The sequence below is a fragment of the Loxodonta africana genome, chromosome 24 (assembly GCF_030014295.1).
Source record: "Loxodonta africana isolate mLoxAfr1 chromosome 24, mLoxAfr1.hap2, whole genome shotgun sequence".
Taxonomy (NCBI): Eukaryota; Metazoa; Chordata; class Mammalia; order Proboscidea; family Elephantidae; genus Loxodonta; species Loxodonta africana.
Genome location: NC_087365.1, coordinates 9,999,499 through 10,010,113, shown reverse-complemented (window position 1 = coordinate 10,010,113; position 10,615 = coordinate 9,999,499). Strand labels below are relative to the sequence as shown.

The window sequence follows — 10,615 nt, the reverse complement described above, 5'->3', positions numbered from 1 at the left end:
TGTTTGAGTCTCTGTTCCCTGTTCTTAAGGACGCATCTAAGTGGACTGCATTCCTCGAACTTTTGAATGTGCCCCATTCTCTGGATACACACACTTATACGCTAACACAGCCTACATGGTGCGCTAACGTAACAGGCACCTAAGCCTTTTATGCCCTCAGTGGTCAATTCCTCCTGCTCCTTGGGACTCTTCTAAGGCCTTACCTAGGCACTTACCGAACAACCCAAGTGTGTTTTTCGTGTCTCCCACAGAGCCATCTTTTGGGTCTGGGTGGATCAGCTTTCAGAGCTGCTCCAAGGTCTCCCAGAGAAATCTCCTAGTGGCACCAGACTTTGGGGCCAGTCTTGTCTGATCCACCTCAGGAACCAAGCAGAAGACTCCTGGCTGGCTTGCCAAAAATGCTACCGGGTGTGACTTGTATTGTTCAGTAAACGACAGGCGGAGGTGGGCGAACAGAAAAGGCACTTCTATTTCATTGTACTGACGAGCTGCTGCCGCCAAAGCTGCTCCCCAAGGATGAGAAGACAAGTTACTTTTAAGGGGTCCACAAGTTGGGAGTTCATATAAGTTATGTCAGCAACATTCTTTTTTTTTTGTATCGATGAGCATTTTTATTACACTTTAACATTTAGAAAACACTTTCATATATATTATGTCATTTGAGCCTCACAAACCTTCAGAGGTTGTAGTGAGACTCATGTGAGCAAACAAATGGTTGTTCATTAATTTAGAATCCTCTGTAATAAAGGAAGACAACCACAATTTCCCCACTTTATACTCATGGAAGAAAATTTGTAAAACCAAGTTTACTTGCCCAAGAGCGCATAGCTTTGTCGTTGTTGTTAGTTGCCATTGACTTGGCTCTGACTCATGGTTATCTTGTGTGTAACAGAACAAAACGTTGCCCAGCCCTATGCCGTCTTCATGATGGTTGATATGTATGAGTCCATTGTTGCTGCTATTGTGCCAATCCATCTCATTGAGGTTTTCCCTCGTTTTCACTGACCCTCTACTTAACCAAAAAATGATGTCCTTTTCTAGCAATTGGTCTTTCTTGGTGATATATTCAAAACAAGAGAGCCAAAGTGTAGCCATCTTATTTCTAAGGAGGATCCTGCTTGTATTTCTTCTGAGACTTGTTTGCTTTTCTGGAAATCCACCATATGTTCAATAATCTTCACCATCACCACAGTTCGAATGCATGAATTCTTCTTCAGCCTTCCTTTTTCATTGTCCAGATTTCACATGCATATGAGATGATTGAAAACACAATGGTTAGGGTCAGGTTTACCTAGCCCTTCCAATTAAAAAAAAAAAAATGATAGCAGAGCCAGCAACAAGCTTCCCGTATGTAGCAGGATCACTTTATGCTTAAAATTCCACTGAGTGATCAATAACAAAGTGAGTGTGCAACAAATCTTCACTATCCTGATACGTAAAATTTATATTCAAAGGAAATATAAGGGAACTGGTTCTGCAACACTTAGACCCTTCTGATGATCCAGGGACCGTTACCTTCCGATGACTCGAGTCCAACTCCAGACCAACGCACCTGATACACAGACACCACCAGTCTGTCAGTGGAGGCTTTCATGCTGCTATGATGCTGCACAGGTTTCGGCAGAGCTTCCCAAAAGGTCTGGTGATCTACTTTCAAAAATCAACCAGTGAAAACCCTTAGCCAATTCTCCAGACTCAGTGTATTGCCTTTCTAGGTCCAGGGCATCTTCCAAACTTCTCCAGATTAAATGGACCTTCAGTTCTGTTAGCTGTTCTTGGCAGGAATCAATCCTATTGCATTTTGAAATCGTGCCTATAGAATAGCCATATGCTTGAGCCCATTGTTGCAGACACCGTGTAAATCCATCTCACTGAGGACCTTCCTCTTTTTTGATGACTCTCCACTTACCAAGCGTGATGTCCTTCTCCAGGGATTGGTTCCTCCTGATAACATGTCCAAAGCACATGAGACGAAGCCTGGCCATCCTCTTTTCCAAGGAGCATACCATCTATACTTCCAAGACAGATTTGTTTGTTCTTCCAGCAGTCCATGGAATATTCGATATTCTTCACCAACAACACAATTCAAAGTTGTCAACTCTACTTCGGTCTTCCTTATTCACAGTCCAGCTTTTGCATGCATATGAGGCGACTGAAAATACCATGGCTTGGATCAAGTGCACCTTAGTCCTCAAAGTTACAGCATTGTTTGTGAACATTTTAAAGAGGTCTTTTGCAGCAGATTTGACCGACACAGTCAGTCCTTTGATTTGACTGCTGCTTCCATGGGTGTTGATTGTGTATCCAAATAAAATTAAAACCTTTACAAATTCAATCTTTTCTCCATTTATCATGATATCGCCACCAACATTCTTAATCATACTCTGTAGGCGCAATGGGGTTTACATGTAACCTGTAAGCAAAAGTAGGATTCAAATGCAAAGCTGGGGGTAGGACGCCCAGAAAACAGGATTTTTAATGCAACGCTATGGGGGCTCTGTCTCTGAACGATTTGATGACCTCTTCATGGACTGCTCTATCAGTTACTTTAATGTTTAGGGGAGGCCACACCTCTTTCTATCCTACTGAGAAGTGAACAAGACACCTTCCTTGCACCAAAAAGCCCCTTGCCAACAAGCCGTTTTGGGCTTGTACAGTCCTATTCCCAGCGCATTACTTCACGCTAACATTTGTTGTCCCAGTAATGTGGGCACTAGGAATCTTGTTTTACTGACGGGGAAACTGAGTCTCCAAGGGTGTCGAAGTGAACTCTAAGGATTCCACGGGCAACGGGGACCAGGGCAGATTTCCTGACCTCTAACCCAGCGCTTTTATGTGAAGGCGAGGTGCCCCTGCTCAGCATGCTCTTTAGCCAGAAGTCTCTGGCATTTAAAGCGGCAAGGTGAAAGCAGGTGACCATGTCTGCAACGTTTAATTATGGATCCCGAAGCAAAAACTCCATGAGGACTCCCAGCCCGCGCCCCCAAAGCTGCCAAACAAAGCGATGGGCCTCCTGGTTGCACCGCTCCTGACAAAGGGACAATGAGGGGCTGCGTTTAGGTGAAATCCGGTATGGAGCAAAGCGCCAGGGTCAGCCCGACGCTCAGACGCGATGCGGTGGGAGAGAGGCAGTAAGGTGCCTCAGTGGGGGTCCTGCCTGCGCCCCGTACTCCCCGCCTTGGGGGTCGTGCTCAGAACTGAGACCTGCTCGGCCCTGAGATCTCCGCCCCGGCGAGGCACTGTCGCCCGCGGGAGAGGGCGGTGGGGGGGGCTCCTCCTTTCCTACGGCCCCCGCCCCGGGAACCGAGCCCGTCCTGCCCCGCGCGCCCTCCGGAAGCCTCTCCGCCACCCGCGGGGCGCCGCGCGGTGCTCTGCTCTCGATTGCTCGCGCCTGGCGGCGGCGGGGGCCGTGCGGAGCGACCGGGGCTCTGCGCTCGAGGGGTCGAGCCTGGCCTGAACCGGCAGTGACGCGCGCTTGGCGGCTGCCGGGGCGCGTCGGGCCGGGAGACGGAGTCGGCGACCGCTGGCGCGGGCATGTCGAGGAGCTCGAAGGCGGTGCTAGGCCTCTCGGTGCTGCTGACGGCGGCCACCGTGGTCGGCGTGCATCTGAAGCAGCGTCAGGACCAGCAGGTCGGTGTCACGTGCCAGCTCCTCCGGGGCCGGCGCGCGACAGCGGCCTTGGGGCCTCCGCTCGCCTCTCGGCGCGATTCCCTCCTCCTGCTCCGCCGTCCTCCGTGCCTTCCTCCCCCTCCGCTCCTCCTCCCCCTCCTCGCGTCTCCCCTCGCCCCGACCTCGCCTCCCCCTCCCCTTCTCCTCCCCTCCCTCTCCCCCTCTCCCTCCTCCCTCTCTCCGTCCTCCTCCCCTCCCCCTCGCCTTTCTTCTTCTCCTCCCCTTCTCCTCCCCTCCCCTCCCCCTCGCATCTCCGCTCGCTCCGACCTCCCCTCCCCTCCTCCTTCCCCTCCCCTCCCCCTCCCCCATCCTTTTTTCTCCGCTTCACTTCTCCTTCCTTCCCCCTCCTCCCTCTCCCCCTCCCCCTCCTCCCTCTCCCCCTCCTCGCGTCTCCCCTCGCCCCGACCTCCCCTCCTCTCCTCCTTCCCCTCCCCTCCCCCTACCCTTTTTTCTCCCCCTCCCCTTCTCCTCCCCTCCCCTTCCCCCTCTCTCCTCCCCCCCCATCTCCCCTCGTTCTGACCTCTCCTCCCCGAGGGCGCGGCCCAGCCTCCGCCCCCTCACTGCAGGTCCCGCCGCGGCCCCTGTGCGTCCTGGAAGCCCGGGGACCCCAGTACGCGTCTCCACCTGGATCCGTGGCCCTTGGGCAACCGTTGGCTTGCTGTCCGCAGGCGGGCTCTTGGATGGGCGGCCGACCTGTTTGCAGTGAAACAGACCTTTCAGCGTCTCCTTTGGGCTAGCTCAAAGTGGAGGGCAGGAGGGAGGTTTCCTTGGTCTCTCCACCCGCAGGCCCCAGAATGGGGCTAAAACTTATGTGTTGAAACGTTAATGATTCGGTCCTTTGATAAAGGAGACTCCCCCGAACTCACCTTTAACCTGGGAACTTTGTTGAGATGTTTGTCTTTTTCTTTTTTTTTTAGGGGGCAGTTTTGCTGTGGAAACTAGATTTCTGGGAGCGATAGAGATACTAACCTCCACATTTTCTTCTTGATATTTTTGTTTTTGGAAATATGTATGAGTTTCTCATCAGTGGACTGACTGTCTTTCTGTTTCTCTCACTTCGTGTCGTCTTATTCAAGTTGGCAAACGTTTCATGACCCGTGTGTGTCACGCATGCCACTAGGCGTTTTGGGAAAACGGTGGTAAGGAAACAGCTGCTTGAATGTCTGTGAAATTCGCAACAGTGCTGGGTGTGGAGTGTGATGACCCCGCGACTGGGTCGTTGGCAGACTTTCAGATAACACTTTCGCATGTGTTGGGGTTGACCCTAGTTTGCCAAGGATGGGAGTATGAGCGAATGAAGAGTTTGGTCTTCTCTGGAATTGTCTGCCCCTGGACTGTGCTATGTGCTAGGTTTACAGAGTCTAGCAGATGAGATGTTTGTTCTCTGTGATCACACTGTAGAAATCAGAGGGAGTGCTGGCTCGAGCATTTTGAGGAGGGGATGAGGTGATTAATGATGAAAGGGCAGGGAAGAGACTTGGAGAGACGGGATTAAAGTAGGGAGCCTGAGGAATAGGTTTTGGAGTAGAGGCAGGGACTCCCTCTAAGAAGGAAAAGGAAAAGATGGTGATGAAAAGATGGTGAGAAAATACAAGATGGAGTAGAGGATAGTGATAGTGTGGGTATGTCAGATGTAGTTCTGGGGTCATTGAAGTCAGTTTCAGAGTATGGGGGAAGGGGAGCCCTGGTGGCACAGTGGTTAAGAGCTCAGCGCCAACCAAAAGGTCGGCAGTTTGGATCGACCAGCCGCTCCTTGGAAACTCCGTGGGGCAGTTCTGCTCTGTCCTACGGGGTCTCTATGAGTCAGAGTTGACTTGATGGCAGTGGCTTTGGTTTTGGTTTCTGGGGTAAGAATGGGTTAGAGCTTGATTCTGCACACACATCAGATGTCCCTGGGAAGTTTTCACAGTATGACTGGGGCTTGGACCCCACCCCATACCTGACAAACGAGAATGGGGAATGGGAAGCTGGCTTAGGTATGTTTTAAAAGTGACCCAAGGGATTCTAGCTTGCATCCAGGGTCAGGAGCCACCGTGTTAGACAGTGGAAGAGCAGAGCTATTTAGAATTCCTCCTGTGAGATACTTGGAAGTTAGAGACAGAGAGACGATTGACCAGAATAACCTGTGTTTATTTTACATCTGATCATTTATTATGAATTTATGTTCTAGACGAGGTCAAATGATTGGCAAGGGGTGTGTGTCTGAAGTTTAAGAAAGCAAGAAATATAATAATGACTGTTGTTTCCTATTGTTCTGTTTTTGTTTGTTTCTTGACTGTCTGCCATATACTAGGCACTGTGCTAAGCACTTTATACACATCATCTTTAATCCTCACAGAGTTGCTGGGTGATTACTAACTAAAAGGTTGGCAGTTCAAATCCACCCAGAGGCACCTTGGAAGAAAGGCCTGGTGATCTGCTTATAAAAGGCCATCAAAAACCCTATGGAGCACAGTTCTACTGATAGACATGGGGTTGCCATGAGTCGGAGTGGATTGGAAGGCAACTGTTTTTTTTTTAAGGGAGAGGGTGGAGGTCAAGGGATAGGATGTGTAAGGCCAGCAGCATAGACATAGAAACCTGGAGGAAGATGCAAATGATGGCGTGGAGAGCAAGACCATAAGCCATATGCTAAAGTCTCAGAGAAGGATAGGCTTTCTGAGGCAGGTGAGGAAAGAATGATTCCAGAGGACGGTGTAGACTTCAGGGGTGGGGAGGGCTGGGGTGTGTAAGTGTGTCGTGGTGTAAGAGCACTGGGCAGGAAGAACTGTGTTGTGAGAGGGTAGAATAGCTGTATTTCTTGTTTCAGTTAGAGGGATCATTCAAAGGCACAGGGTTTAGAAAAGTTAGTTTCTAGTTGACTTATCAATCTGAAGACTCTTAAATTTATCACTTCTCGTGTAATTGAAAAGACACTGTAGCCCCAGAAGAGGTCCGGCAAGTAGGTACTTGTTGAGTTTTTTTTAGTAGATACAATAGTGATTTTTTTAAAAACCCACAACCTGGGCCCCACCCCCAGTAATTCTACCTCACAAGGCCACTATTAAAAAGTGAATAGAATATTTGTGATCTATAAACCACATGTTGTGTTAGTCATTAGTAATGACTGAATTGATGTTTTAAAAAGTCTTGTCTTTGATACCAGGTCTACATTCTGGAATTTTCTACCTGTCTTTTTAGTGCTTATCAAGGTAACTACTGTTGATAGGCTTTTATTTTTTCCTGTGGTAATAGCAGTCTTTCCCCCCGTCCCCCCCTTTTTCTCTCTATGGAGGCCTGGTGGCACAGTGATTGAGAGCTATGGCTGCTAATCAGAAGGTTGGCAGTTCAGATTCACCAGCCGCTCCTTGGAATCGACTCAACAGTAGTGGGTTGGTTTTTTTTTGGTCCCTCCCTGTTATGTAATTGACTAGTAAATTGTGTATAATTTTTACTTTCTCTGTTTGCATAGAGAGGGAGCCGGGTTCTTCACTTTCTTGCAGATTTTAGTAATTTTTTTTTTCTTTTGATGTTTATAATTCAGCTAGAAAAATTGCTAACGGGAAAGCAGTTCACAGAGTTACTGTAGTAACTTCTGTCAAGTATGTGAAGCATCAAGATCAGTTAAATTTCTTGTTCAGGCATGTCTTCAAATATGATGAGTAGTAGTTCCACATTGCCAAATTAATTTGATGATTTTTTAAAAATTACATTTTACATTTGTACAGAAAGTTAAAATCGGGTTTTTAGTATTTGAAATCTGAAGGTTTTAAGTGAATTTTGGTAACACTGTTTTGGGATTTGAATGGCAGAGGATGGGAACCACCAGTTCAAGGTGTTACTGAGATCTTTTTTATATTTTTAGAGACTTCGTGATGGAGTGATCAGAGATATTGAGCGGCAAAATCGGAAAAAAGAAAACATCCGTCTTTTGGCAGAACAGATTGTTTTGACTGAGCAACTTGAAGCTGAAAGAGAAGAGGTGTCATTGGCAAAAGGACCTCAAAAAACATGACTTGAATATGAAATCCTGATGGGGCAGACAGTGTTGAGCGTGCATGTGTGTATGTTGTTTGGATGGTAAACAGCTTGATAGCATCTTCGACCTTTTTGTGGTCACTATTCTTTGAAATTCGATCAGATAACAAACAGTGGATCACATATTCTAAACTGGTGCTTAAAAAACCCTCTTGTCTGTGGGCAGATGCTCTACTAAAGAGTTTCTGTTTGTGTGGTCCTGGCGGCAGCCTCTTTAAGCTCAGTGTCCAGATCGTGGGATTGTTTCTGGAAAGCGCTCCTGAACTGGTGAGAAGAGATGGATAGTAATATCCACCTGGGTAGTCTGATAAGCCGACACGATGATGAAGCCACAAGAACATCTACCTCGGAAGGACTGGAGGAGGGTGAAGTGGAGGGGGAGACGCTCCTGATCGTAGAGTCGGAAGACCAGGCATCGGTGGACTTATCTCATGATCAGAGCGGGGATTCCCTCAACAGTGATGAAGGAGACATGTCCTGGATGGAGGAACAGCTGTCCTTCTTCTGTGACAAGTGCCAAAAGTGGATCCCGGCCAGTAAGGAACTTCTCAATTTCTTTGATTTATCGATTTCTATGTGAAGCTGTGTTTTTCCAACCTGTGCAAGTAACATGAATGTAGAATAGATCCGGATAAAAGGATAATTATTTATCATTTAGTCAACTGACCATAAATTTGTGTAAAACAGAGGCATATTTGTACTAATAAAAATTACTGTCAACTTGTCACATTTTTAAGTTAGCACACTTGATGGTAACCCATCAAAACTAGAAAGTTGGAGATCCTGTGTTCCTAAAGAATTAGCCACATTTTTCTAAGAAGATCATGTTTGCAATTGGAGCCAGATTTTCCCAGTGTAGAATTAAAGTTCAGATTCTTAAAAATTGCTCTGTTACTGTATAACCTAAATGGAGAATTATTATATGCTGAAGTGAGGTCAGAATTAGGTTAAAGGTGTTTTGTTCCCTATTGCTAGAAGCAGTCTTATTTTCCATTTCTTGCTGGCCTCCTTGATTTGCTGACAAGAGATACACATAGGTGCTCCCCTGATTTCCCCAGTCTTGAGAGGGCCACCTGCCAGTTCCTGGTTCTCAAGAGCGGGCCTTGCCTGCCATCGTATGATTCTTACCAAAACTGGATTTTTGTAATATGTGCTGGAGAAATTCTTTGTGCAGTAGATTCTGTACCTGGGTCAGAGACATTTATACATATTTTATTGTGAAGCAGATAATTTCCTGGTGGGTGGAACTATTTGTGTTGAAGTAAATTTAACTGTTACTGTTAAGAAGTTAATAGTAACACTTTCACAGAAAACAAACCTAGAATTTACTACTTATTAGCTCATTTTTTGCTTCTGAGCTCTCACTGCTTATTAATTATTTTGCCTAAACATGACTTTCCGCTTGTCCTCACGGGATACATTTTAAACTGCCTTATTGAATTTATAGGGTGTTCAGGTCCTGCTGCTTTCTTTAATCTCTCTCCTTGGTATCCTCCCCACCCCAGGCGTAAGTAGAACTTTGCAGTCAGGCTGAGCTTTTAATTCTCCATACACAGTTGTTATCCCTAGGACTTGGAACATTTTTATTTCCTCAACTCTGTAGCTCCACAGCCTCCATGCCATTCCCACCCTCTCCCCCCGCCCACAGGCACCCGTCCTCATCTGACCGGTTCCTAGTTATCCCTCTGTCCCCACCAACCTCACTTTTCCAAGCTTTCCTGTCTCCCTGGGATAGTTTGGGCACCCTTAGTACGTGTCTCACACTGCTCTGTGACACATAACCACATTCTGGTTCTTACAGAGTGTCAGCCCAGCCCTGCTCCTGGAGATGGTGTCCGTTCATCTGGGGGTGGGAGGGAGGGCCTAGGCACATTAAAAACAAACAGTAACTCCCTGGTGACTGCTGCTCAATGAGGATGGAGACCCACCCTGCTACTGTGATCACCTGCTTGAATGTAGGCCTCATGGAGTTTGTAAACCCGGGAGGGAGAGCAGGCGCTGTCCTGTGCATTGTATTCCTGGCTCCTCGTCCAGCGCTTGGCACCATGGAGCTCAGATGCTTTGGAAAGAATGCGTGAAGAGACCTACTTAGAGGAGTCTGGAAGGTAACAGTTGGAAAGTCCAGTTAGAGCAATATTACCTGCCTTTTCAGTACCTTAACCCTGAAGTTAAGAAACAGCAGGTATTACTGGGCATGCCCTTGATGCTAGAAAAATAAAATCCTTCTCCTCCACCCTCTTCTCACTCCTTCCTTCTGCTGTTGTGAGTTGCATGAAAAGAGAAAAAACACAGCACGGGAAACGTGGAAGACCTGGCTGATAAATTGTTGAACCCTTTGGGCTACTGCTGCCATCCAGGTAACCCTATAATGTGACTGTTTGTTTTCTCCTAGGTCAGCTGAGGGAACAGATCAGTTACCTTAAGGGTGATAACTTTTTTAGGTTTACTTGTTCCGATTGTTCCGAAGGTGGCAAGGAGCAGTACGAAAGGCTGAAGCTAACATGGCAGCAGGTGAGCAAAAAGTTCTTTTCTAGAATTCATGTGGTGGATTCCCCAAGAGACTTCTTTGGATAAGTATCTAAAGAAAATGTTGTTTTGAGGGATATTATGGATTGAATTGTGTCCCCCAAAAATAGGTATTGAATTTCTGACCCTTGTACCTGTGGATGTGATCCTTTAGAAATAGGGTCCTTCATTTGTTATGTTAATGAGGTCGTACCAGTATAGGGCAGATCCTAAACCTAACCAGTTTTTAATTATAAAAAGAACAGAACAGGCACACACACGGGGAAGAGGAAGACAGATGAAAGAGACAGATGCATCTACAAGCTCGGGAGTACCAAGGAGTGCTGTCAGGTACGAGAAGCTGAAATAGACAAGGAAGGACCTCCCCCTGGAGTCACACTCCGAGGGCAGACTTCTAGCCTCC

General features: G+C 47.1%; 2 protein-coding genes across 3 annotated transcripts in view; both read left to right on the top strand.

Moving 5' to 3' along the window:
* The first annotated feature begins 3,494 nt into the window (after positions 1–3,494).
* On the top strand, positions 3,495–7,672 carry LOC100676511 (protein PET117 homolog, mitochondrial). Its single transcript, XM_003411403.4, has 2 exons — positions 3,495–3,630; positions 7,514–7,672. Exons 1-2 carry the CDS (start codon positions 3,535–3,537, stop codon positions 7,661–7,663), a joined length of 246 nt encoding a protein of 81 aa, XP_003411451.1. The 5' UTR covers positions 3,495–3,534; the 3' UTR covers positions 7,664–7,672.
* Positions 7,673–7,962: 290 nt separating this feature from the next.
* Positions 7,963–10,615, top strand: part of KAT14 (lysine acetyltransferase 14) — a 54,293-nt gene continuing 51,640 nt past the window's right edge. The window contains exons 1-3 of one of the 2 annotated variants that reach the window (XM_064275751.1): positions 7,963–8,222; positions 10,079–10,197; positions 10,453–10,542. In XM_064275751.1, coding sequence (XP_064131821.1) covers positions 7,964–8,222; positions 10,079–10,197; positions 10,453–10,542 — 468 coding nt within the window. In that variant the 5' untranslated portion in view covers position 7,963. The remainder of the gene's footprint in view (positions 8,223–10,078; positions 10,198–10,452; positions 10,543–10,615) is intronic. The other variant, XM_010591515.3, reaches the window with a different exon arrangement.